Source organism: Ursus arctos, unplaced genomic scaffold (genome assembly GCF_023065955.2).
Source record: "Ursus arctos isolate Adak ecotype North America unplaced genomic scaffold, UrsArc2.0 scaffold_24, whole genome shotgun sequence".
In the NCBI taxonomy this organism is placed as follows: domain Eukaryota; kingdom Metazoa; phylum Chordata; class Mammalia; order Carnivora; family Ursidae; genus Ursus; species Ursus arctos.
Window position 1 is genome coordinate 13,854,419 of NW_026622919.1, and position 26,938 is coordinate 13,881,356.

The window sequence follows — 26,938 nt, forward strand, 5'->3', positions numbered from 1 at the left end:
ATTCTAGGAGACTTTCTTTTTTTCTTTCTTTCTTTCTTTTTTTTTTTTTTTTTTTTTTTTGAGTCTATACATCATGTCCCTGATTTCGTGTTCAGTACTATCTACTCTGCCTTTGGGTTTTAAAGCTAAGGAATTCTTTTTTTTTTTTTTTTTTAAGATTTTATTTATTTATTCGACAGGATAGAGATAGCCAGCGAGAGAGGGAACACAAGCAGGGGGAGTGGGAGAGGAAGAAGCAGGCTCATAGCGGAGGAGCCCGATGTGGGGTTCGACCCCATAATGCCGGGATCACGCCCTGAGCCGAAGGCAGACGCCCAACCGCTGTGCCACCCAGGCGCCCCAAAGCTAAGGAATTCTTATTAGTTGGCTTTTTTATTGGTTCATCGTATTGTTCTTTCTTCTCAGTCTACTCCCTTCTTATAATTTCCTGATTACAAGGACCATGTCTTCTTGTATTTTTCTGAGAATACCTGTTTCTTGAAATTCTCTTCAGGATTCTTTGTCATCATTATTTGAGGTGTGCTCTTCCTCCGAACATTTTTAAGAGAAGATATTTTTTATTATGAAATAGTACAAGCAATTAGAAAGTTATTGAGAATAACATAGTGAATACTTGCATAAGCATGCCCCAGGTTTGTCAAATCTTGACATTTTTTCTATATTTGCTTCATATTTTCTTAGATTAAAAAATTACTCTCTTTTTCCATTATTCCAAAAATTGTACTGTCTCAAACAGGGTCTAATTAAAAAAGAAACTACTGGGGCACCTGGGTGGCTCAGTTGGTTAAGCATCTGCCTTCGGCTCAGGTCATGATCCCAGGGTGCTGGGATCGAGCCCTGCATTGGGCTTCCTGCTCAGCGGGAAATCTGCTTCTCCCTCTCCCTCTGCTTGCCACTCCCCTTGCTTGTTCTCTCTCTCTGTCAAAGAAATAAATAAAATCTTAAAAAAAAAAAAAAACTACTGTTTAGTCAATATAGTTGAGGTATCATAATTTTAGAGTAAAGATTTAATTTTTAAAAATTATATAGTTGCTGGTAGTCTCCAAGATGGCTTGCCTCCCATAACCCCCACTTCCTGGTGTTCACACCCTGTGTAGTCCCCTCTCACATTGTAGCAGGACTGGTCTGAGTCACCAATAGCATATAGAAGAAGTGATAATATACACTTACAAGATTAGGTTACAAAGAGTCCAAACTCTTTTTTTTTTTTTTAAGATTATTTATTTATTTATTTGACAGAGATAGAGACAGCCAGCGAGAGAGGGAACACAAGCAGGGGGAGTGGGAGAGGAAGAAGCAGGCTCATAGTGGAGGAGCCTGACGTGGGGCTCGATCCTGCAACGCCAGGATCACGCCCTGAGCCGAAGGCAGACGCTTAACCGCTGTGCCACCCAGGCGCCCCGCAACGAGTCCAAACTCTTATCTTGGGTATGCATTCTCTCTTTCTTTTGGATCATTTACTCTGGGGAAAGCCAGCTGTTAAGTTGGGAGGACACTCAGTCTATGAGAGGTTCATGTGACAAGAAACTGACAGCTTCAACCAAAAGTCAAAAAGTGGGCTTGAAAGCAGACCCTTCCCACTTGAGTCTTCAGATGAGACTGCAGCCCCAACCCACAGCTTTACTGAAAACTTTGAGAGACCTGAGCAGAATCACCGAGCTAAAGCACTCCCAGATTCCTGGGCCACAGAAAGTGTGATTAATAATGTTTATTATTTTAAGCTGTCAAATTCAGGAGTAATTTGTCTTGCAGCAATAGACAACTACTACACAGTTGAAGCCCCTCATGTCCTCCCTCATCCAATTTCCTTTCCTTCCTAGAGGTAATCATTATGCTGAACTTGGGGTTTCTACCCTTCTCTCGGATGTTTTTTTCCTATTATGACTATAGCAACTACTATTGTTTAAAAAAAAAAGTCTTATGAATTAATTTTGAAAGTTTTTTAAAAAAATTCTAATTCCAAATTTTGGAACATCCAATATAAACATGCACTTGCAGTTCGATAAATAGTCTTTTAAATTAATGATAATAAAATTGGGAAATTTTTCCTTTCTTAATTTAGGGACTTCCCTGTCTAATGTTATAATGAAATTAAAAAGAACATCTATTATTAGTAATAATGATGATTATAATAATAGCTGGCACCTACTGAGCACTATTTCAAATATTACATCTTTACATAAACCTAGGAGGGGATGCTTTTACTACCCTTCCAGTTGAATAACTTAGGCACATAAAGGCCGATAGGTTATACAGCTAGTAATCAAGTGATACCAAAATCATTAGCCTCTACTTTATATAAGGTAGTATATATATATATATATATATATATATATATATATATACACACACACACACATACACACACACGTACGTATATACAAGAGTATATATATATATATATACACAAGAGTGTGTATGTATGTGTATATATATATTATATACATATATTATATATATTATATATATAAAAGCCACTCTTTATATAAGGTAGAAAGAAAAAAGAAGGAAAAAGAGCAAATTAACATAAAACATAGTGTTAGAGACCTCTTCTACAAATGGCCATAATAGGCTGCCTTCTTCCATTACTTATTCTATGTTTTCCTTCCTCTCATTTGGGCAGAGCCCTATGCCTGGTATGGAGACCCAAAACTTAGTTCCTGCAGAACTTGAGTTCTTGGCAGTCCTGTCTTTATCAGGTTGCTGTACTTTCCCATTAGCCAGGTTTTGAGGACAAAGGCAAATCCTTGGGTTCCAGACATTGTCTAGCAGAGCCATTTTCCACTTGGTGATCGTATCAATCACACAGGCTAGCTCAGTGACAGTCATGGCTGCTCTAACAAGTACCGTAGACTGGGTGGCTTAAACAACAGACATTTCTTTCTCACAGTTCTGCAGTTCTGGGGCTGAAAGTGTGAGATCAGGGTGCTAGCATGGTTGGGAGCTCTCTTCCTGGCTTGCAGAACCTCCAGCTGTATCAGAGAGAGAAAGAGAGAGAGAGAGACTCCACCCTTATGACCTCATCTAAATCTAATTACTTCCCAAAGCCCCCTTCCTACTACCATAACATTGTAGATTAGGGCTTCAATATGTAGATTTTGGGGCGACATAAACATTCAGCCCATAACAGTGACTCCTTTGTCTTAAACAGCACGAGGAATCCCAAATGGCCAAAGGGCAAGTCTCGGCTTCCGAATGAATGGACCCATGATGGTGTTTCCCGGTCTAAACATTTCTCCCTTGGGCACTAGACCTCTGGACCCACTGAGCCCAGATCACTGGCAAGGAAAGCAAAAAGTTCTTCCAGTGAGTTTTTAGGGGTCATAGTGGGAAGGACCGCTCCCATCTCTCCTTGATTCCTGGACCAGTAAATCCTGGCAATGTCTAAATCTGGAAACGGTGGTGCTAGTAGAAGCCCTCCAGGCGAGGAAGACAAATCCATACCCAAAACACGGATCTGTCCCTGTGACGACAAGGCGCTGTCCGCACATCCCAGTCTTGTCATTGCAAACAAGGGATTATTGTTTTGCCTCTTGAGTTGTGACCCTCCCCTTGGAGAAGCGCCCTCTGCTGGCCTTTCCTAACATCTGCGGCCACAAGCATCTAATCTGCCTGTTAGTTCCGCATGGCTTTCAGTAGCCCTTTCTCCTTTTAATTTGAAGAGTTTCAGATGTCTCCTCCTAGTGTCATTATGACGTTGTTTGTGGGTCTGCTTCTCATTCCTCTTATTGCTTTTACGGGACTTCCAAGAGGAGTAGAGAAAAATGTCAACTTTACTGTAGTTTTAATACTGGAATCTGGTAAGTTTCAAAGTGTGATAATTCTGAAATTAATCTTATTGGATTGCATTTTAACATTAATTCTGGCACTTATTCTGAAATTCTTAAATGAATTTTGAAAATTTGGACTGATGCAATCCTAATAAATGTATTTAGTCAAAACTTTAAAAATTAAAATTCCAAAGTAATCCAGTAGAAAAAGAAGCACAACTAGCCAACATTGTTAGAAATAAGGGTACTGGTCACCCTGCTGGAGGTAGAGATTGGAAGGGGGCTTCTGCAGTGAATATGATCCCCTTTTTTGATCTGGGTGCTGGTTATACAGTGTGTTCGGTTTGTGAACATAATGAACTGCATGCTTTTGATAACTTGCTTTCCTGTATGTATGTTACATGTTGATAATCATTACTTTTTTAACCCCAAAGTCGAATAGCCTACAATTAAAAATAAATCGGGGTGCCTGGCTGGCTCAGTTGGTGCAGCATGTGGCTCCTGTTCTCGGGGTCATGGAGACCCACACTGGGTGTAGAAATTACTTTAAAAAAAATCCATGATCCTGGTAAATGCCTGGTATTTATCTAGCTCAATTAAAAGGAAAGGGAGAATTTTATGCAAAAACTTCAAATATCTGTATTGTGCCATATTCTTCTATTTATTAAGGTTGCTTTCTTTGATCATAGGTATAATGTATCTTTCCTGTGGGGAAAATGATTTTCCCCAAATAACTCGGTCCATAGTGACACAATGCTAGTGGGGACAAACACTTCAGCTTATACACTATACAACGAATTCTAACATTTGGGGGTTCTGCCATTGTCTCCTCATATGCCAGCCTGCCTCCCATGGTGGGGCTAGGGCTCCAGAGTCAGGCACTCGACTTAGCAAGAGCCTCAGCAAGGACAGCTGACACCCAGCTTACCTTGAGCATGCCTAGATGTCTATTTGGGTTTTTTTGTTGTTGTTGATCTTTTTTTTTTTTTTAAGTATTCTCCATGCTCAGTGTGGAATACGGGGCTCGAACCCAGGACCATGAGATCAAGACCTGAGCTGAGATCAAGAGTCGGATACTTAACCGACTGAGCCACCCAGGCACACCCCCCCCCCCCCCAAGCAAGTGTCTATTTGGAAGTACCCTTTGACATACTCCTCAGTTTGTCCCTGAGACTGCTTGGGGACAAAGGAAAAATGATAGAAACAGGGATAATGGGTGAGGCCTTGAAATGTTTTTCTTGAGGCCCATCAATAATATATTCAGACCATCTCTGTCAAGCCTCTAAGCAGGTTCTTAGATTTGGGCAATATTGACCTTTGGGGCCAGATTATTTTTTGTATAATGTCAAGGACCCACTTTATATACTAAAATGTAATGAGAGTCTGTGATCCTTAAAAATTCACAATCTAGGGTTTTGTTTGTTTGTTTGTTTGTTTTGCAACAGGTTTGCTGCCAGGCAACAGGCGTCCTGATGTGCACCACTAAATCTAGGCCACAGTGGGAAAGGGAAAGACGTCAGCATCACCATTGCTGGATGTGTAGATCTGGGCAGGTGTACCGATACCCACCATCTGATCTACAAACGTGGTGAGGTCCACAAAAGAACCACTGAAAAATTTGAGAAGGAGGCTGCTGAGATGGGAAAGGGGTCCTTCAATTGTGCCTGGGTCGTGGGTAAACTGGAAGCCGATGTGAGAGTCGTATCGCCATTGATGTATCTCCCTGTGGAAATTTGAGAACAGCAAGTGTTATGTTACCATCACTAATGCCCCAGGACATAGAGACTTTATCAAAAAACACAATCACAGACATAGCTCATGGGCTGACTCCACTGCCCTGACTACTGCTGCTGGGGTTGGTGAATTTGCACCAGGTACTTCCAAGAATGGGCAGACCCGTGCCCATGTCTTCTGGATTATACGTGGGGTGCAAAACAACTAATTGTCAGTGTTAAGAAAGTGGATTCTACTGGATCCTCCCTACAGCCAGAAGAGATATGAGGAAGGCGTTACGGAAATCTGCACCTACATCAGGAAAATTGGTTACAACCCTAACACAGTGGCATTTGTGCCAATTTCTGGTTGGAATGATGACATCACGCTTGAGCCAAGTGCTATCGTGTGTTGGTTGGAGGGATGGAAACTCACCTGCAAAAAGGCAATGCCTGTGGAATCACGCGGCTTGAAGCTCCAGACTGCATCGTGTCCCCAACTCATCCAACTGACAAGCCCTTGCATCTGCCCCCTCAGGACATCTACAGAACCAGTGGTATCGGTACTGTCCCTGCGGGCTGTGTGGATATTGGTGTTTTCAAACCTGGCATGGTGGTCCCCTTTGCTCCAGTCAACGCTACAAAGGAAGTAAGTATAACTGAAGCAAAACAGTAAACTGTTGAAACGCACCTTAACCCCTGAGCCACCCAGGTGCCGTGAAAATCAGTAATTTTTAATAGAAATAATTTGACCATAAATCTGTCACAGAATTTTATTTTTTAAAGATTTTATTTATTTATTTGACAGAGATAGAGACAGCCAGCGAGAGAGGGAACACAAGCAGGGGGAGTGGGAGAGGAAGAAGCAGACTCCCAGCGAGAAGCCTGATGTGGGGCTCGATCCCATAACACCGGGATCACGGCCTGAACCGAAGGCAGACACTTAACCGCTGTGCCACCCAGGCGCCCCTGTCACAGAATTTTGACACCCATTTAAACAAAGTTCAATGAGAAAAAAAAAATCCTGGTCTACATCACCTAAAATCAACAGTAGTGGAAGACCAATTAATGTAGATTACTAAGAACAAAATCTACCAAATTCTTGCTGAGGAGAGGGGCTGGTGTTTTAATGGCTAGCTGGCAGCCATGCCTCTTTTTCCTTTTAAGGAATTACCTCTTCGCCTTAAGGGAAGAATTGGTGGGAGGGTAAGTCCCCTGTGGCCCCATGGATCAATAGGAGAAAGGTCCTTAATCCACACTGGGCAATTGTAAACATTTCGCTGGAACCTTGATTCTGGAGCAAGTGGATGAAGAGAACTGTCAGAGGCACTTATCGCAGCTCTAGCTGCATGACAATCTGGGGGGCCACCGGTGTGTCCTTGATTCTTGCTGATCCCCAAGCCTGGTTGTCCAGCTTTGCACTGCTATTTAGTGAGTGCCTCCCTTCCCCCGTGTCTTTCCAAAGAACTATCATTTGCTTTGCTTAGGTTGAGCTGGTTTGTTTCCATGGTTGGCACCTAAAGGGAACTAGCAAAGGAGATTGAAAAGAAGTTGCTTGGAGAATCGAGGAAATGGAATTTTCTGGAAGCCTGGGCAAAGGGTGTATTTCAAGAAGGAAGGACTGACATAAGGAAGAAATCAACGCCGGCATATTACTGGTAACTAAGCTCCAGACCCTTTTTCCCACTAACGTCCTTTTTCTGTTTCAGGTTCAAATCTAGGATAGCATACTGCATTTTGTATTTAGCTGTTTTTAAAGAGTAGGAATTAACTCAGTGATATTCCTCTTGCACAAGTTTTTCAAGAAGAGTTTAAACTTTTCAAGATGGTCAACTGAACTGGTCTGAAAAGCTTAAGGTCTGTATTTCTTTTATTACATTAATTTGCAAGTCAAACACACATACAACTACACAGAACCCTAAAGCCATACCTTCTAACTACAGTTTGTTGTTCACAATGCTTTGGGATAGAAACCATAAAATGTTTATTATTTATGTCCGTTGACAGCATGGTTGCTTCCCTCTAAACTTTCCTTAGTACTGAAAATAAATCTGTTTGGAGCCAGCACAGTTGGATGGCTCACACACCCCTGAGGATAAGGATGGGGAGAAAGTTTTGCATGTGTGGCTGCCCACCGCGAAGCTAAGCTTGAAAAGGTAGACAGAAAGGGGGGAATACCATCTGTCTAGTCAGCCGTTCGTGCTTCCTAAGGATTTTTTTACCTAAAAAAAAAAAAAAAAGTCAGTATACGTTAAGTAAGAAAGAGTTAAGTGCTCTTGTTTCGTGCCAGATCTCCTCCTTCACTTGCAAGGTCTCAACTGCAGTATTTTTAAAACGCGGACCTGAGTTTCCTAATTTGTAAATACAGTTGTCGAGATCGCTGTTAGAGACGCGAAATGACCACAATTCAAAATCGACTTCACGGCCGTCAGTGCCCATTACCGCCTTTCTCTCCACCAAAATTAATCTCTGTGCGACCCAGATGGGACTCGAACCCACAATCCCCAGCTCCGGAGGCTGATGCCTTATCCATTAGGCCACTGGGTCACCACAGGATCCGGGTTCTCACACCGTCTCCTTACGCGATGCCATCATCGCGCCCCGCCCCGCGCTCCGCGGCCTCGCGTCGGGCGCCGAGTGATTTGGGAGCCGCCCCCAGCGGCGGCAGCGCGCGCCTGCGCCCCCCTGCGCCCTCCGCCGGGCCCGCCGCCCGCACCCCCGTGCGCCTGCGCGTGGCCCTCCTCATCCCTGTGCTCCGGGACTGCGTGGCCGGCACGCGGGAGCCTTTGGGCGGCTTCTTGCCTGCGGGGTTCTCGGAAGGTTCGCTGTCCTGGCTGCGCGTTACGCGCATTGGGGGAACTTAGACGAAATTCCAATGCCTGTCCTCCCTCCGTTCTAATTCTGTTTACCTGGATGAGCTCGGGTGTCTGCGTTGCACAAAGTTCCGTGGGACCGCCTAGTGCCGCCTGTCGCAGAGCTTGAGCTCCTTATGCACTTAGGCACCCCACAACCTTCCTGTCTCTTACTGCTCGTCCTTCCCTTTCTTTCCCGCAGTTATTCAGCGTGCAGCATTGTCATAAACCATTTTGTGCTGGGGACTGTTGAGGGATTCCAGGGGGAACAGGCTCCCTCCCCCCCAACTCTGCCCTTCTTCCTCACTCGTTTAACGTCCATTTTTCTCCCCTGTCTCTTCTTTCCCTCTAGATTGAAGGGGAAATGGATATAACAAGGTCCGTCAATCCAAAACAATAGGGATTTTGTTTGTTTTTATCCTGTCCTGGGTCTTGGATAAAGATTCAGAGACTTTTTGGTTCCATGCACTATATGTCTATGCTTGTTGCATGTGAAAATGCTGCATTCGTGGTTTTTAAAAATAAACAGTTTCGTTTTCTCCTTAGACACCGAACGCCTGTTCCTTGTAGAATTGTGTCAAGTTTCGGTAAGCCGAATGATGAAAATTGAAATTGACCAAAATTCTACCACGTGGAGCTTACCGCTGTTAACATTTTGGTGTGTATCTTTAAAATCTTAGGTGTCTGTGTGTCGTATGTCACTGTTTTATTACCTGTAAACCCCGAGTCGTTAAGGAAATGCTTTTAACGATAATTAGGACATTACTAGTAAATAACAATTCACTAATCATTTAGCATTGGTGGCACAGAAATGACAGTGGGTAAAACGGATACCTCAGTGAATCAAGGCAGCGGAACCAAACTAGTAATAGTCATCCTTCATGTTGACGCACTGGCCAAGGGGGTGGAGGTAGCCAGCTTCACTTAATGTCCTTGATGACCCCTGTAAAATTGTCAATTGTATTAAATATCCACACTCGAGGACACATCTTTTTAATATTTCGTGTGACAAAATGGGAAGTATACATAAATCACTTCTATCACATACCAAAATACAATGGCTGCCTTTTTTTCCCCTTCAGTTTTTAAAAGAACATTTCATCTTTAGGTAATCTCTACCCCCATCGTGGGACCCTGAGATCAAGAGCTGCAAGCTCCAGAGACTGAGCCAGCCAGGCGCCCCACAGTGGTTGTCTTTCGGGGAAAGAAATTGTGTGATGTTTGAGTTGCAAGATAACCGAACTGCTTTTTCAGTGCAAAATGGTTTTTACTTGAAAGAACGGCTGACAGACAAGCTACGATTATTTAGCCTTAGACACACTTGGATTTGCTTCTCTGAAAGCAGCGGAGTTTCAGGCTCACGCCATCAGCACACGCAGTCCAGTGAAAGAGAGAGGACATCACACACAAAGAAGGGCTCAGTAAACATTTTATTGCATTGTGTTACATCTTCATCACCAAACCAATCCCCAGGTTTGGGGATGGAATGTACTGACTGGCGTAGGCCAGACAAAGCCCTCTCCTGAATCTCTGTCCAAACTATAATAGCTAAGAGTAGAGGGTGAATGGTACCCCCAGGACAACACTGTATCTTGCAAAGGCAACTTTCACTTTTGACATCATATTTCTGTTTCAGGTTGTTTTCAGGTGAGGGAACAGAATAGTGGTCAAGAGGATGGCAGCCTGGGTCTGAATCCCGTCTACCATTTACTGGCTGTGTGAACCTGGACAAGCTACTTAACCACTCCTAATTCAGTCTTCCCTTCTGTGAAATGGTACAGGTAATAATAATACTACAATACAGAGTTGTGAAGATTAGATGTATTAATATATGTAAAACACTTAGAATGCTTCTGGGCACATATTACTCCATATTTTCAAGCAAAAGAAAGCCCAGTATCACTAGCTTAAACAACAAAGGAAGTGTATCAGGTGACATAATTGCAAAGTTATATAATTGCAAACTTCAGAGGTAGGGCAGGCTGTTGATCAGAGCTTTCATGGTTTCTCTACAATTGTCCTATTCAAATTTCTAGGACTCACATCCCCCAGTTCAGAAGAACAGAGCCTGCTTTCCTATCTCCAGTCATTAAACAAAGGCATAGGCTTCCCAACTGAATGAATTTAGGTCATATGCCTGGCCCTGAACCATTCACGGTAGCCAAGAGAATCCCTTGCAATGACTGGTTTAGGGGTGAATTCTTTCCACATTTTTGCACTTGGGGAGATGAGATCTTACTGACTGAATAGGTGGGAGTAGAATCAACTGCCAATGAACCCCACGGTTGCTACACAATGAGTGAGGCTGGAACAAACGCCTACAAGAATGGACAAAGTTCAATGTTTGAATTTATTTATAGTAATAAACCAATAACGTTTCTAAAAATACCCTTTTTAGAATAGAAAAATTGCAGAATCTTTAAGTCTGATGCTCTGATAATCATTTGCGATGCAAGAAAGTGCAAAGATTTTATTCAGAAAAGTGTAAAATACAGCATAGAACACATTGGAACAATTGGCAAAACTTGAACACAGGCTATATTATAAATAATAGCATCAAAATTCAGTTGTCCTGGAGTCCCTGGCTGGCTCAGTCAATAGAGCATGCAACTCTTGATCTTGGGGTCATGAATTTGAGCCCCACCGTGGATGTAGAGATTACTAACCCTCCCAAAAAAAACAAAAGCCAAAGCAAACAAACAAAAAAAACAATTTAAAAAAAATCCTTAAAAGGGGCACCTGGGTGGCTCAGTCGGTTAAGTGTCTGCCTTCAGCTCAGGTCATGATCCCAGGGTCCTGGGATCCAGCCCTGCATGGGACTCCCTGCTCAGCAGGGAGTCAGCTTCTCCCTCTCCCTCTGTGCACGCTCTCTCTCTCAAGTAAATAAAATCTTAAAAAAAAAAAAATCCTTAAACAAAACAAAACAAGTTCATTTGTCCTGAATTTGATGATTGTAGTGTGGCCATATAAGAGAAAGTCATCAGAAGATACACACTTAAGGATTTAATGGCTAAGGGATAGAATTTCTAAAACTTACTCTCAAGTGATTCAAAAGTGTGTGTGTGTGTGTATATATATATATATATATGGCTTTTACATAGTACCTTAACACGCACACACGCATCTGTGCGTTTGTGTGTATACACAGAGAAATAGCAAAATTGCAAAATGTTAACATTTGGCAAATCCGGATAAGATTTGCAATTCTTCTGTATTTGAAAATATTGAAAAATAAGAGTGTCAGGAGAAACAGGCATGAGAAATCTTTTGTTACCAGATTTGTGGCTTCTCTGCAGTTTTTTATGACACAAGTTAAAAAAAATAAAACAACAAAAAATGCAACACAAATTTGCCTTATCCCTTCCTTCCATAATCGCCAGAAACCCCGGCCAAGTTCCCACTGTGTCCTATCAAGGAAAAAACTCATAGCAGTATGTTTCTATATCAAGATTTTTTTTTTAACCCACCTCTTCTATATCAAGATTTTTAAGAGAATTAGTTTGGAAATCAGTTGTGGTGTTTTGGTTAAAGCAGTCGCCCAGGCAAAACGACTTGCGAGCGACCTCCCTGGCATTAACTGTCTGCAGAGGCCCTCGGTTCCGGCCAAGTTGGGGCTGAGACCTGACCCGCTGCATGCCGGGATCTGGAGTCTTTCTTCACCCAACTGCAAAGCGCTCTGGGATTGTCCGGCCGCTCCCATATCTCGCGATATTATCGTCTCTTCTTCTTGGCCCTATGACACCCCCCCCAACTTAACGTGTTTTTTAAATACGCCAATGGGCGCGCAGAGTAGGCTCGAACCAGCCAATCGGAATGCGGGGACACCGGGAAATTTAAATCGCGCCGGCCGGCTGCACGAGCCACACCGTCTTTGGGGTGATCCGTGGTGGACGTTTTGAGGGCAGCTGATCCGCAACCTGCGCGCCCGGGACCGCCTCCTGTGGAAGCCTGAGCCGGCCGTGTAGGTAGGAACTCAGGCCGGAGCCCGACCCGAGTGATAACGGCAGACCTGCAGGCCGCCCTCCGCTGCGGGTGGCGGGAGGGGAGGCCCGGAGTACACGCCCGACCTGGCTCTGGTCTCTCCCGTTGACCAGGCCTCGGGGGCGTCGTTCGTTGACGAGGCGGCTGTTTCGCGGTGCGTGGGCTTGGGTTTAAGGCCGCCGAGGCTCTGCGAACTGCGGCTGCACCTCTGGCGCGTTGCGGCCCGGAAAATCAGTGAGGCCCGAGGGCGAGAGTCCCGGGAGGCGGCCCAGCGCCTCTGGTCCCTCCTCCGCCCGTTCCCCGCTGCATCCTCCCGGGTGGGGGGCAGGGGAAGGGCCTGGAGATGGGGGTGGCAGTTGGAAGAACTGTCTTTTAACACGTAGGCCCAGGGTTGGCTGTGACACAGCGTCGGGAAAGAACATCACGGAATGAAAGATAACAAATTGTAAGGAGGATTTGTACTTTCGTCCCCTTTTGGCGATCGCTCTTCTAAGATCCCAGTCTGAATGAAGCACAGTTGATACCAGCCTAATTAAGTGCATGCACTCGAAATTCCCGGAAGTGATAATGGTTGCGAGATGCTGAGGATGCAGAACTGTCTCGAGTTTTTAGTATTGACACGAAATGTTATGGAAGACTCCATAATGTGATGATGGGCCAAGTATTTCTTTAATTTTCAAGTGTGGAGAATGTACCTATTTTGGTCATTTAAAGACAATAGAGAGAGCCTCCAGGATATGGATTTGTTGCCCGTAGGACATAGGTTTTAACTGTGAGCTCAGTTCCCCTACTTTGTCTTCAATTAACTGTTTAATTGAAATAGTACAGTTGCACTGTCCAGTATGGTAGTCACCAAACGGATGTGGCTAGTCCGGATTGGGATATGCTGTAAGCCTAAAGTACGTACAAGATTTCAGAGAATTGGGATGAAAAAAGTGTAAAATATCTCAATAACTCGAAATACTATAATATGTTGAAATGAGAACATATTGGATGTGTTAGGTTAAACAAAATAGATTAAAATCAGTTTCACTCGTTTCTTTTTGAAAAATGTGGTTACTAGGAAATTTAAATTTATGTAGCTTGCTTTCTATTTCTGATGGACAGCACTGCTCCAGGAAGTCCCAGTCCTTCAGAGGGGAGGGGACTAATACTGTTTGGCCAGTTCACTATTTCATAGTGCTGAAAAAGGAAGTTGCTCCTCTAATAGACGAGTGTGGATCCAGTATATATACCTGATTCTGTTAATGCTTTTCTTACTGACAAAGCAAAATGATAAAAGGGAAATATTTTCTCTCCATCTTACAGCTTTCTCCCTTTGTCTCAACCATGTCCACCAACGAGAATGCTAATTCACCAGCTGCCCGCCTTAACAGATTCAAGAACAAGGGGAAAGACAGTACGGTGAGTACCTTCTGTTTGCTTTCCTACGATATTTTTTAAATGGAAAGATATTTGGGAAGGGATCAGAACTTTGAGGAAATTTGAAATAAATGTCCTCACTTCGCAAAAAAACTGATAACAGTAAGTAAAGTGGGTTATCTTTTTCCAAGGAAATGAGGCGGCGCCGAATAGAAGTTAATGTGGAACTGAGGAAAGCAAAGAAGGATGACCAGATGCTAAAAAGGAGAAACGTAAGCTCATTTCCTGATGACGCTACCTCTCCACTGCAGGAAAACCGCAACAACCAGGTAAATATATATTTTAGATTATGAATTACGGCAAACCCACAAAATCAATATGGGGCTTTTCTTAGAAATTTAAATAATAAAGGGGCGCCTGGGTGGCTTAAGAATCCCACTCAGCCTCAGCTCAGGTCCTGATCTCAAGCTTGTGAGATCTGAGCCCCTCATTGGGCTCCACGCGGGGCATGGAGCCTACTTAAAGAAAGAAAGAAATTTACATAACATTCCTGACCTAATGGTTTTAGCTCTTCATAATCTACTGAAGCTGATTCTAAGGTCTCCTTTAGCTCTGAACTCCTTTCAGGTTTCCCTGCATTTCTAGCCACCAGTTCAGTCCTCAACTGGCCATTCCAGTGTTAATTGAAAGTTAGCGTGTCTAGAACCAATCACTTTCTGGCTTTTTAGGGTGTTAGGGTGTTTTTGTACTTCTCACTAGCTTTGTTCAGATCTTTTTCCTCCTGAAATATTTTCATTGGTTTTCTAATTTATCTTTCCCTAAATTCTATGCCACATACTATTTACCTAAACATAGTCTTAAAATACCTCTTCTTTCTCTGCTTAAAAACTTTGGTAGTTTTAAATCCATATTCTTTGAAAAACAATTTTTTTTTTGTAAATTAGATCAATCTTAGATTTTCAGTTTATCTTTTTTGTCTTTCAATGATACTGGGACCCTTTAATGCCTCAAATTTTTTTTTCGCTGAATAGTACCTATGTGTTATTTTTGGGGTACTATATTCAAATCCTATCTTCTGATAGCACTCCTTGGTCAACCTACCAGGAAAAATTATCCTTTTTCAGAATTCCCCTAGCATCCCAGTTGTGCACTAAAGATGGAGAGTAAATGCTAACAGAACAGGAGTATTCACCATTTGTTTTATGGTTATCTATTTTTCACATTTTCCTTGTTAAGTTGTAAGCTCCTACGGAAAAAGGGATGCTGTCTTTTTGAGTTAACTGTAGCACTGATTCTCAAACGCTTCTGCAATCACAATATGAAGCATTTGTAGCACTGTACTGTGGAAATGAAATGCATAGATTATAAGCTTAGATAGGAAAATCCCCAGCACGTTGCCTATATAACTCTATCCCTTTCTCCCTAACAGCATATCTGAAAGCAAGTGATTGAGACTAATGTAGGAACAACCTTCAAACTGCTCTAATTTCATTTATTAAATTGTTCACAGTCTCCTCTTTTAGTGACAAAATTCTGTGATGATACTCCGTAACTGGAGATTCCAGTGAGTCATACACCAAGTTTGAGCACTGTTCTGCATATGAAAGTACGAATATTTAATAGCCAAAATTGCATGTAAGGCTAAACTTCTAGTAACTGATTATAAACCTAAAAATGTCTTCACAATGGCAAGTAGGGATTTTGTTTGCTTAATCTTAAAAATAATAATTTGTGAAATTAATACCACTGTCCTTGCAGGGCACTGTAAATTGGTCTGTTGATGACATTGTCAAAGGCATAAATAGCAACAATTTGGAAAGCCAGCTCCAGGCTACTCAAGCTGCTAGGTAAGTCTTTTCTGCCAGAGCGTGGGCAACCTAAGATATCAACCCTTTCGGAATTTTTTTCGTGGGGAAGAGACAGACAGATGGCATGGGTAAAATAAAGATTAAGTTGGCCATAGGCCTGTTTTCATTAGAATCTTCCCTTAGGTGAAACTGATTTTGTATAAATCACAGTTGCCTTAAGTCCTGCCCACCCCCAGTGATAATCGGTATTAACCTTTGGGTGTGCTTTTTGAGTAAATTACAAAGTTTTTGTCAAGGTGGCATTTCAAGTTGGTGTCAGGAGGAATTATTCAGTAAGTGGGATTGGCACATCCATTTAGAATGGCGCATTTACTCTTTCCTCTAGCAAATACAAATATTTGTGACATCCATCTCTAGTTTGGCAGTGTGCTGAAAAACAAGTCAAGTGACAAATGATGAAGGAAAAGGTGTTTAACCTCACTAGTACTTAGGGAAACACAAATTAACAATGGTTGTGTAATTGTGTCAGATTGTCGAAGTTTTAAAGTGACAAGATCTAAAGTAGTTTCTGGGGATGCCGAGAGGAGGCTGATTTACATTATTGGTAATATTTCAGTTTTGGAAAAAAGGTAGTTAAAGACACCACGTGTGGCAGCACTGTGCAGCCAGTCTGTTCATCTCCTAAGTTCCAGGAGATCTGAACATTTAGTGCAGTACTTTAAAAGGTTACCTCAAGTTCTAAACTCTTGAATTGCATTTTAAATTGATTTTTAAAGTTAACAAACTTATCTTGATAATCATCTTTAACTTTTGTTTCTCTTTTTGCTTACCCTTAGGAAACTGCTTTCTAGGGAAAAACAGCCCCCCATAGACAACATAATCCGGGCTGGTTTGATTCCAAAATTTGTGTCCTTCTTGGGCAGAACTGATTGTAGTCCCATTCAGTTTGAATCTGCTTGGGCTCTCACTAACATTGCTTCCGGCACATCAGAACAGACCAAGGCTGTGGTAGATGGAGGTGCTATCCCAGCATTCATTTCTCTTCTGGCATCTTCGCATGCCCACATCAGTGAACAAGCTGTATGGGCTCTAGGAAACATCGCAGGTACTCGGATTTAAAATTCTTTTGACTGTCTCTAATCATACTGAGGTTGGGAGAAGTCCCTTGTCATAGGTAATAGTGACCTGTGTGTTAAGATTTACACTTGCTTGCTTCCAGTGCTTATAAGGGAAGCTAGTGGCATCTAAGTAAGTTTGAGAATTTGCTGGAGTATTGTCTTTGTGTTAGGACGCTGGTGCACTGAGTCACTGAACATCCGTGGTGCTAGACAAGTCGATTATGATTAACCTTGCCTTTTTTTTTAGGTGACGGTTCAGTTTTTCGAGACTTGGTTATCAAGTATGGTGCAGTTGATCCGCTCTTGGCTCTCCTTGCGGTTCCCGATATGTCATCTTTAGCAGTAAGTTACTAACATAAGCCAGGTTACTCACTTCTTGATTCTAATTTTTCCCACCCCCTCAAAATATAGAGAGACCTGTGATTGCATTTTTCTCTCCCCTCAGTGTGGTTACTTACGGAACCTGACTTGGACGCTTTCAAACCTCTGTCGCAACAAGAATCCCGCACCCCCGTTAGATGCTGTTGAACAGATCCTTCCTACCTTAGTTCGTCTCCTGCATCACGATGACCCAGAAGTATTAGCAGATACCTGCTGGGCCATTTCCTACCTTACCGATGGTCCAAATGAACGGATTGAAATGGTTGTGAAAACAGGAGTCGTGCCGCAGCTTGTGAAGCTTCTAGGAGCTACTGAGTTGCCCATTGTGGTAAGTTGTTGACTTTTAGATGAGAATATAAACCAGAAGAAGCATGGTCAACTGATGCTAATGTTGACACCTTGCCTGTTTTAGGCCATGAGGAGCCTCTGACTTGTCAAAACCTTTAAGGTATAGAGTTTTTGAGCAGTGCTGGAAAACATAAAAGGTAACTGTTGGCATCAACATTTTTTTTTTCCTTTTCAGACTCCTGCGCTAAGAGCCATAGGAAATATTGTCACTGGGACAGACGAACAGACTCAGGTTGTAATAGATGCAGGAGCACTTGCTGTCTTTCCCAGCCTGCTAACGAACCCCAAAACTAACATTCAGAAGGAAGCTACATGGACAATGTCAAACATCACAGCTGGTCGCCAGGACCAGATACAGCAAGTTGTGAATCATGGATTAGTCCCATTCCTCGTTGGTGTTCTCTCTAAGGTAATGAAGTCTTAATACTTAATCAGAGGATGTTAGTATTTACGGACGGGCATTTGGTAGAGCCGTGCTTGGTAAGAATCGTAACATACCGGTGTTGGGTTCTACTTCGAGTCCTTTGCTAAATGGTGGCCAGTAACCTCTTTTATTTACTTAAGGTTGGATGGAGTCAGTTGGTAGTTTTAGTCCTTGTTTTTCGATAACTGTACTTTTGGGATCTTGTTTTTACAGTCCTTCTAAAGTAAACTTGTTTCCTTATGTTTATTAGGCAGACTTTAAGACACAAAAGGAAGCTGTATGGGCTGTGACCAACTATACAAGTGGTGGGACAGTCGAACAGATTGTATACCTCGTTCACTGTGGCATAATAGAACCATTGATGAACCTCTTAACTGCAAAAGATACCAAAATTATTCTGGTTATTCTGGATGCCATTTCAAATATCTTTCAGGTAAGTCATAAGATAGCATTTGAATTTGGGCTTGATAGTAATTAAGGATATTTAGACTCAGAGTAGGGCAGCTAAGTTTACTCAGTAGGCCACAGAATTAGAAAGGCTTTTTCTGCGGGGCACACTCTTGGTAAGACGTGACAAGGGATTATAAGAGATTTAAAGGAGATGACAAGTAGGTGACCCGAATTGAAATCAAGTCCGTGTGTGGACAGGATTCGTTCCTATCTGTTTTGTCAAAAATCTTTAATTCTCCAATGTCATACTGAGTTTTGGTGGAATTAAGTTTTGATGACTTAGTTGTCTAATTTTATTTTTCTTCTGGTTCCTTTCCTAATCAACCCGAGCTTGCTAGCATGTAGCACTTTGTCACCGTGGTTGAAGGTAGGTAGGTCCTACCGAACGACTTTAAACTTCCGATTATGAAAATTTTACCTAGAGCAGTCGAGTCTAGAATAATAATGCGTGGTGTACCCATTACCCAGCATAAATAATTTGTCAACATTTGGCCTTTTTTCCTACTCCCCCCCCCTACCTAAATCCTCTAAATTATTTGAAGCATATAAGTTATTTTATCTGTAAATATTTATGTATCCTAAAATTTGAGGACTTTAAAAAAGGCTAACCATAATATCAATTTTATACCTAATATGTTCTTGGTATCAGCAAATAATCCAATCAGGGAAATTTATTTTTATACACCTTAGGCCATCTTTGCCCTTAAACGATAGTTCTCAACCTTGACTACATTTTGGTGTTATCTGAAGTGCTTTTTAAAAAAGATTTTGTGTATTTATTTATTTACTCACTGACTCATTCACTCATTCATTCATTTATGAGACAGAGCATGTGTTGGGGGGACGGGGCAGGGGAGAGAGAGAATCTCAGCAGCCTGAGTGCAGAACCCATTGTGGGGCTCAGTCCCACGACCCCTGACATCATGACTTGAGCTGAAACCAAGAGCCAGATGCTTAACTGAGCCCCGCAGGTGCCCCTCAGGTGCTTTTATAAAACAGTAATTTTGTGTTCCCAACACAGACCAAATGAAACTGGATATGGTGTCGTTTTTAAAATTGCCCAGGTGCTTTTGATGCACAGAAATGATTGAGAACTACTGTAGGATCCGGCTAGCGCTGCAGAAGTAGCTGCTGAGAGCGGGTACAGATTTTTAGAAAATGTAAACCGGAGGGGCGCCTGGGTGGCTTAGTCAGTTAAGCGTCTGCCTTTGGCTCTGGTTGTGATCCCAGGAGTGAGCCCCACGTCAGGCTCCCTGCTCAGTGGGGAGTCTGCTTCCTCTGCCCTTCACCCCACTTGTGCTCTCTCTTTCAAATAAATAGATAAAATCTTAAAAAAAAAAAAAAAAAAGAAAATGTGAATTGGGGATAAAACCATCTCATAGGATTGTTGAAGAAACTTTTCAGGTGGTTGTCGGATATACATCAATGCCCAAACGTAAACATTATTTTCATTAAAATAGACGATTTAGTAAATTCCAGTAAACTTGGAATTTTGTTTTAGGCTGCTGAGAAACTAGGTGAAACTGAGAAACTTAGTATAATGATTGAAGAATGTGGAGGTTTGGACAAAATTGAAGCTCTGCAAAACCATGAAAATGAGTCTGTGTACAAAGCTTCATTAAACTTAATTGAGAAGTATTTCTCTGTAGAGGTGAGTAACATGGTAATGTTGACAGGAATTTGGAAAACACACAAAGTCAAGCCCCTAAGATTTTTTTCCCTTATACTTTTTCAATGAGCCCTGCGTCCTTGTTGAATATGGCAAAATACCAGTGTGAGTAGGACATGATGTACGTATTTGCTCCTCAGATGTTTGGCTTGATGATCATACAATCTTTAACTAGAAATTTTAAAAATCTTAAAAAATCACTACTTTCGAATGAATAGTCTTAGGGACTTAAGAATATCTTGAGAGTAAGTTTGTGCAGGAGTTGATGGAGAAGTGGGCAACCTACTGAAAGTGACGGGTGGGGAAGAAGATCTCTGTTGTGGTAGCGTTCCTTCACCCATTCAGGCTCTTCTTCTCCCAGGCGCTCCTGAATTGGCAAGTTTCGGCAGCTCTCTCCCCTATTTGAAATACTGAAATACGGTTATAGTAATAAAGGTGTAACATGCAAATGAAGACCTTAAGAGTAAATACAGACTTCTAGGCAGACTGCTGCCTAGAATTGTGCTATGTCTGTGGAATTATATTGTTTGGTTTTGTTTTTTAATACTTCCAGGAAGAGGAAGATCAGAATGTTGTGCCAGAAACTACCTCTGAAGGCTATACGTTCCAAGTTCAGGACGGCACTCCTGGGACCTTCAACTTTTAGATTGTACAGCTGAGGCAGAAAGTTGTTTGTTGTGTACTCTGTTGGGTAGAAGTTCGTCTTACTGTTTCTCTACTAAGAACTCTTTTTAAATGTGTTTTGTTATTGTAGCACTTTTTACAACAAAACTATACTTGACCAGTTCCAAACTGTACAAACTGTGTGCAGCTCCTCCTCTCAGTGGGTTTCTTATTTCTATGTGGAATCTCCTCTCTTGCAGTGTCCTGTAAATAAAGATTAAATTCGACCCTTTTCTTTACTTCACCGTTCCTATGTATTGCTTTCTAATTTGGACTTGTTCAGATTGCTGTGAAGTGTGCCGGAACCAAACCCCTGTGAGTAACCAGACGTGTGGTTCTGGTTGTAGACACGGTTTGATGTCAGGTTTGTGAGGTCATCAAGGATGCAAGGGTGATAACTTTTTCCTGCCCACTTAGGAGTTCTGGCTTTGCTCTCGGCTGCCTCCATTCTTTGTAAATAATGGCCGTTGGCGCTTCCAGACGTCATATCCACTACACACCAGCCAGAATAGAATTTTTCAGAAGTTTTTATAGAAAAATGAACAAAATTTCCCAGAAGCCCTCAGCCAGGGTCTCCTTAAATCTCTCTGGCCAGGGAGATGGGATTGGGGGGGGGGGAAATAAAAAAAAAAAAAAAAAATATATATATATATATATATAAATTTAATCACAAGTCTCCTCGAGCTCCAGGTAGAATTCATCTGTCCCAAACTTCAAGGCTGTACGTGATTCCAAAGATGTACATTGGTTTACCCAGAAATTCTGCTTAATTGGTAAGGGGTGGGGTCCAAGTATTTTCTCTTTTAAATTTAATCCCCTTATGCTCTTTCTGTACAGTCCAGGTGTAAAGCCACTAATCTAAAGAGTAGTTATGCTATTAGCAGTATAAGAAATGGATTTGGGGGAGAGAAGGAGGGTTAACCAAAGTGCCCCAGAATCTTAGGACAAATGAAATGCACCTTAAAAACACTACTGTACGTTTCTCCTTTGATGAGTGGAAAAGTCATGAGCGAAGCCTCCACTGCTGAAATCGGACAGCGTTGCCTGCTTGTTTTCCCATGGAAGCTCTAGAGCTGAGGGTGGAGGTGGGCATTTGGGTTGAAGACCGAAAGTGAGTTAGGACCACAAAGGGCTACGGTATTCAGTAAAATCAGCTAGTTTTGCAAGTCAGGAGTAGTACAATGCAACAGATTTCCATTTACTTTGTCTCGGAATAAACGTAAGGATATTCTTACCTCCTTAGTTCACCAGCCTGCACCTAAGTACGTTTTTCCTTTTGGAGATAACAGACTTTCAAAGTTTAATTGTGAAATATTTAATGCTTATTTAGGTGTGGATATAGAGAATACTTCGGCTAATGCTTATTAGCCGGCAGCCAAGTTTCTAACTTGGAACACCGAGCCATGTTACGCCTGGTCCTCCCGAGCTCAGGGTGGCCTGGTGGGAGCTCTGGTCATTTTCTCGACTTTTTCTATACAAAGCCTTCCATAAAGAGGCAGAAGAGAAGTCACGAACCGGTACAGACTGCCCTTCCTGTCCTACCTACTTGCTCCACTGCCCTTTTTTCCTACCCTTGCTCCAAGGTCAGTCCCTTAGACACTGGACTCCGAAGTTGTGAATGTGAGAACAAAATGTGGAAGTAAACCTGGAAACCGGACATTTTTGTGGTAAGAGAGGTGGGGCTTAGTGGGCTGAGGGACCAGTGGAATACATGCTGGTGAGAAGCGTCAAGGTCTGTTGTTTTCAGACGGAAAGCATGACCCAGTAGTGAAGTCATGGACAGGAGACAGCTGATCACCGGGAATACATTTTCATGTCTTGGGTAACATTTTTAGCATGATGGTTTCTGTGGAATGTGAAGCCATGGAGACTTGTGTGTGTTTTTATTGAACTTAACTGGATGCAATTTTCTGAGAATGAGTTTGCATATTCAGCTTGATTTTTTTTTTAAGTCTGATAAAACACTGTACAGCCACCAAACTTTTCCTTTCACAAAGTGTTAATGTCTAGATAGCTTTTATTAATGTGTACCACATTTTGTAGCTCCTATCAGTTTTAAATCTCATTTAAAACTTTAATAAGTTCATCTTGCCCGTAACTTTTAGGTTCGTATTAGTTTGTAGTAGGTAAGTAGGGGTGGGAAGGTAACACATTTTCATGAGGCAAATACAGGAAAATCTCGCCCTTCTTTGCTCGTTGCAGAAATCCCTAGTTACGCTATGGTTAGAGGTTGAGCACCAGTGTTAAGCACTGCACCAAATGTTGATTCTTTACCTTACTAAATTGTATCAGCTTTAAATCCTATCAGGCTACTGTTTTTGGAACAAAGTAGGGTATAAATATTCCATTTCTTAAGGTTGTTGGATTATTCCTTCACCCTCAATCTTTCTGTGGCCGCATGATCACTGAAAAGATAAAAACTGGATAATTTCTCGTTCTAGTAGATCTTCAGTGTTAAGTAGGATTTTGTTTCAGCGTTTGGCCTCAAGTTGCTGCTGCTGCTTTTTCTCTTCTGGAGCTTCCAAGAACCAGGTCCATTAAAACCAAAATGGTGTTCACCAAAGCGGTATGTTCTTTTTATCCTATCAATAGTTCTAGGAGCAAAATCTTCAGTTTGTTGGGCAGTCGGAACCCTTGTGAGATTACGCACCCCAAGTTCAGAAGGCCATAAAGAAAAGTGAAGCTGGCTACCCCTCGTCTCCCTCCGCCCTGTCGGAGCTTGCCAAAACCCAGCTGGCTGGTTTTGGAAAGCCCTTGAAACATGTCATTAATGGTGCTTTCTTTTGAGATCAGGCTGTTGACCTAATTTGTGATGAACAAAACCTGGCCAAATCTTGCAGCGCCCCTCCCCCAAGGGAGCGTGGAGTGGAAAGTGCTCAGCAACATTACTGCCTTAAGTCTCATCGCCCTGGCTAATAAAGATGATAAAAACACTCACGCTATCAAATAGGCTTTTGTTTTGTTTTTGAGGGCGGAAGAGCAATGTAATTTTGAGCATTTGTATGTTAAATGGCATGTTGCTGGCCTAGTTTGAAAGCATTATTCTGGTGTCTTATAAACGCCTGTTCCTCCTAAGTATTTGGGACAGTTTCCTAACGCTGTGTAGGAGTTTCATGCGTCAAACCCTCTCCTATTGATCAGTTGTGCATTCCTCTCAGGCTTTTCACAGCTGGGTATGCCCTTCTCCATCCTAGTTCTGGAATGTGCGGTAGAAAAGACTAGTCATTAAGAGTCAGCTCTGCCTGAGTTCAAATGCTGCCTCTTCTGTATGTTATGAGTGACCCTTGGGCCATCAAAATAGCACAACCCCTAGTATAAAATAAGTTCTTTACAGATAGTAAATACTGTGTTAATATTGGTATCTCAGGTAGTATTCTAGCCACAAGACAGATTTTACCTTCTAGGCTAAGTTTTTACTATTACTCTTTTTTTTTTTTTTTTAAGATTTTATTTATTTGACAGGGAGAGATCTCGAGCACAAGCAGGGGGAGCAGCAGGCAGAGAGAGAGGGAGAAGCAGGCTCCCCGCTGAGCAAGAAGCCCAATGTGAGGCTGGATCCCAGGACTCTGGGATCATGACCTGAGCCGAAGGCAGAGCCCAACCAACGGAGCCACCCAGGTGCCCCTAAGATTTTATTATTTTTATTTATTTATTTTTAAAGATTTTATTTATTTATTTGACAGAGCGCGAGAGAGGGAACACAAGCAGGGGCAGAGGTAGAGGGAGAAGCAGGCTCCCCGCTGAGCAGGGAGCCCGATGCGGGACTCGATCCCAGGACCCTGAGATCATGACCTGAGCCGAAGGCAGATGCTTAACTGACTGAGCCACCCAGGCGCCCCTAAGATTTTATTTTGACGTAATCTCTACACCCAGCATGGGGCTCGAACTTAAAACCCCGAGATCAAGGGTCACGTGCTTCACCGACGGCACCAGCCAGGTGCCCTTCTTTTTTTTTCTCATCATGCACAGCTGTACATCAACACGAGATGAACCGCGGATTTGTTTCTATGCTCAACAATAGGATTCAATCCAAAAATTGGCTGTTTTGTGAGCCCTGAGGCCTTTTACATGCTGGCCTTAGCTTTGTGAACGGTGCCTCCCACCTGAGGGGACCTCTGCGTTCTCTTCCTGCACCCACCATTTCCCTTCTTAATTCTGGCAGAGTGTCGGGAGCACCTCCTCATCGAACTTCTCACTGGCCGTGGCAACGGCCACCTGAGCCACCCAAGTCCAACTTGGCGATGGTTTGCTTGGCAGCTTGTCACTACAAACGACAGATGGGCCTTTCCCGTGACGTAAAGCTCCTTGAACACACTGAGGCAGCAAAACAAAACTGCATTTTCTTCTCTGAACAAGTCTTGCTGTTTAGAACTTGAACAGGTTCAGGCAGAAATATTGGAAGCTTACCCACAAAAACAAGGGAAGACGAGGAAGGATCGGATGAAGAAGAGAACTTTGAATTAACTCAAACTGAACGAGAAGTCAAGGTCTGATACATGGACAGTAATTCTTGATGGAAGCTACAAAAAATCCCCCAAACCAAAAACCCACGTACTGTTTTTGGGGCACAACTGTTGGAATACAGGAGAAATGTGGGAAAACGTGTAGAAACCAGAAGACGTGTAGAATCAAACTCTGATCTAGACCAAAGTTTTAGGTGACTAGTGACTATCCCAGCACCGTTCCTGCCCATCTTCTCAACCAATTGTCTCTGTCCCTCTGGGGAAACAATTGAGTGAGTATGAAGGTTTTCCCTTTTCTTTCTTTTTGGTAACTTTGTAAAATAATGTTTCCTGGTGACAGAGTAATACTAATTTTAGAGAATTTAAAACTACAGAATACCAGAAAGATTAAAATAAAATCTCACCATTTAATTATACATTTTTTCATAAATAGGAATTCTTAACCTGAGTAGCCTGAGGTGCAGAGGATAGGCCTTCATGGGGCCCATGAACCCCGAAAACTGTATGCAATACATACTTGTGAGCTTTTCAGGGAAAGGAGCTCCTAGCCTGATGAAAATTAGGTTCTCAGAGGTGCAGCCACCTTCACAATACTACAGACTTGAGGTATAGATCTTTCCAATTTACTCTATACACAGTGGCTTTTTTTCTTTTCTTTTTTTTTAAAGATTTTACTTATTTACTTGAGAGAGAGCACAGAGGGAGAGGGAGAAGCAGACTCCACTGCTGAGCAGAGAGCCCAACGCGGGGCTCGATCCCAGGACCCTGAGGTTATGACCTGAGCTGAAGTCAGATCCTTAACCGACCCTTTTATTAATGTGCCCCCCCTTTTATTAATGTCACCATCTGAGTTCACTTCATGCAGTAGTTCAGCTTTTTCTCCCCCCCCTTAATCTTTACACCCAAGGGGGGGCTCAAACTCATGATCTTGAGATCAGGAGTCGCGCACTCTACAGACTGAGGGCCCCGGTTCATGCGGTAGTTTACGGCCTCAGGCCAATGACGTTGGCTGTGACTTGACTACAGGAGCTGTAACTGCTGTCCCTAAAAGATGGCATTTGGTTGACATTCGTTCCAAGAGGCACGATGAAGCGCGCTAAGAGTGTGGTGCATCCCCCCGGGGAGAGAAGATGGCAGGCAGGACTTCGTATTTCTCCCTCTGGCCTCACGTCCAGCTTCCCTGCAGGCCCCAGAGGGTGGGCGGTATCAACAGGACGTGTTTGGCTCCTCGTCCTCCCGCTGACAGCCAGGTCTCTGAAAGGCAAATCACACACTCTCCCAGTGTTGGATCCCAGGCTGCGCTGCCGCAGGGAATGGTCCCGAGCTGTTGTTAGGAAGCAGGGAACTTGCTGGCCTTCAGCAGCATATCAGATCTGTCATTCTCTTCGGGAGCTGGCTTCCTTTCTAGGCCTTGTTCCTTGCTCTGCAGGTAACAACTGTCGTTTTCCGCTGGTATTTCTGCTCTGGTAATCGCGCTTGCCCTTCTCGTAGGAGACCGGGGGGATTTGCTCGCCAGAGTCACAGCTGGCTCCCAGATGGCTCCCAGATGGCTCTCGTACCGTGACCCCACCAGCATCCCAAAGTGCATGCGCTTGTGAGGCTCACACTTGGCCTGCTGGGCCGGGATGCCTGTGGACCCCCACCCTGGGAGATTTATGGGCTCGGGCCTCGGACAGAGCAAGTCTCTAGAGGTGGGATGCGGCTTATCAGTTTTCTTTGGTTGCGCTTTCTAGAATGATGCCTAACACGCAAGAGGTTGACCTCATCCTTACCCCACCCGAAGATTAAGTGAGGATAAGTAGATAACTAGCAAGCTATTACTGACATTGCTAAATTACCTGGCAAAGAAAGTTCTTCATATTCTCTGTCTCTGTCTCTCTCTCTCCACACACACACCCCGAAGCTGTTCTCTTCAGGGTATGTTCTTTAGGACACTG

General features: G+C 42.9%; 1 protein-coding gene, 1 non-coding gene and 1 pseudogene across 4 annotated transcripts; 2 read left to right on the top strand and 1 right to left on the bottom strand.

Moving 5' to 3' along the window:
* The first annotated feature begins 3,691 nt into the window (after nt 1-3,691).
* LOC123001812 (putative elongation factor 1-alpha-like 3) lies at nt 3,692-6,196 on the top strand (annotated as a pseudogene).
* Nucleotides 6,197-7,956: 1,760 nt separating this feature from the next.
* On the bottom strand, nt 7,957-8,029 carry TRNAR-CCG (transfer RNA arginine (anticodon CCG)). The gene has a single exon. It is a non-coding gene; the product is annotated as a tRNA-Arg (tRNA).
* A 183-nt stretch (nt 8,030-8,212) lies between these two features.
* KPNA2 (karyopherin subunit alpha 2) lies at nt 8,213-20,777 on the top strand. Of its 3 annotated transcripts, none has more exons than XM_044389122.3 (14): nt 8,213-8,302; nt 8,881-8,992; nt 9,971-10,115; nt 12,123-12,299; nt 13,624-13,719; nt 13,869-14,006; nt 15,436-15,524; nt 16,322-16,590; nt 16,851-16,945; nt 17,049-17,312; nt 17,508-17,741; nt 18,007-18,189; nt 19,708-19,857; nt 20,429-20,777. In XM_044389122.3, exons 5-14 carry the CDS (start codon nt 13,645-13,647, stop codon nt 20,519-20,521), a joined length of 1,590 nt encoding a protein of 529 aa, XP_044245057.1. In that variant the 5' UTR covers nt 8,213-8,302; nt 8,881-8,992; nt 9,971-10,115; nt 12,123-12,299; nt 13,624-13,644; the 3' UTR covers nt 20,522-20,777. The 3 variants fall into 3 exon arrangements, with proteins under 3 accessions (XP_044245057.1, XP_048081567.1, XP_026368240.1); XM_048225610.2 differs by having other exon boundaries at nt 8,240-8,302; nt 12,123-12,295; XM_026512455.4 differs by lacking the exons at nt 8,213-8,302; nt 8,881-8,992; nt 9,971-10,115; nt 12,123-12,299 and adding an exon at nt 12,327-12,760.
* The last annotated feature ends 6,161 nt before the right edge of the window (nt 20,778-26,938 follow it).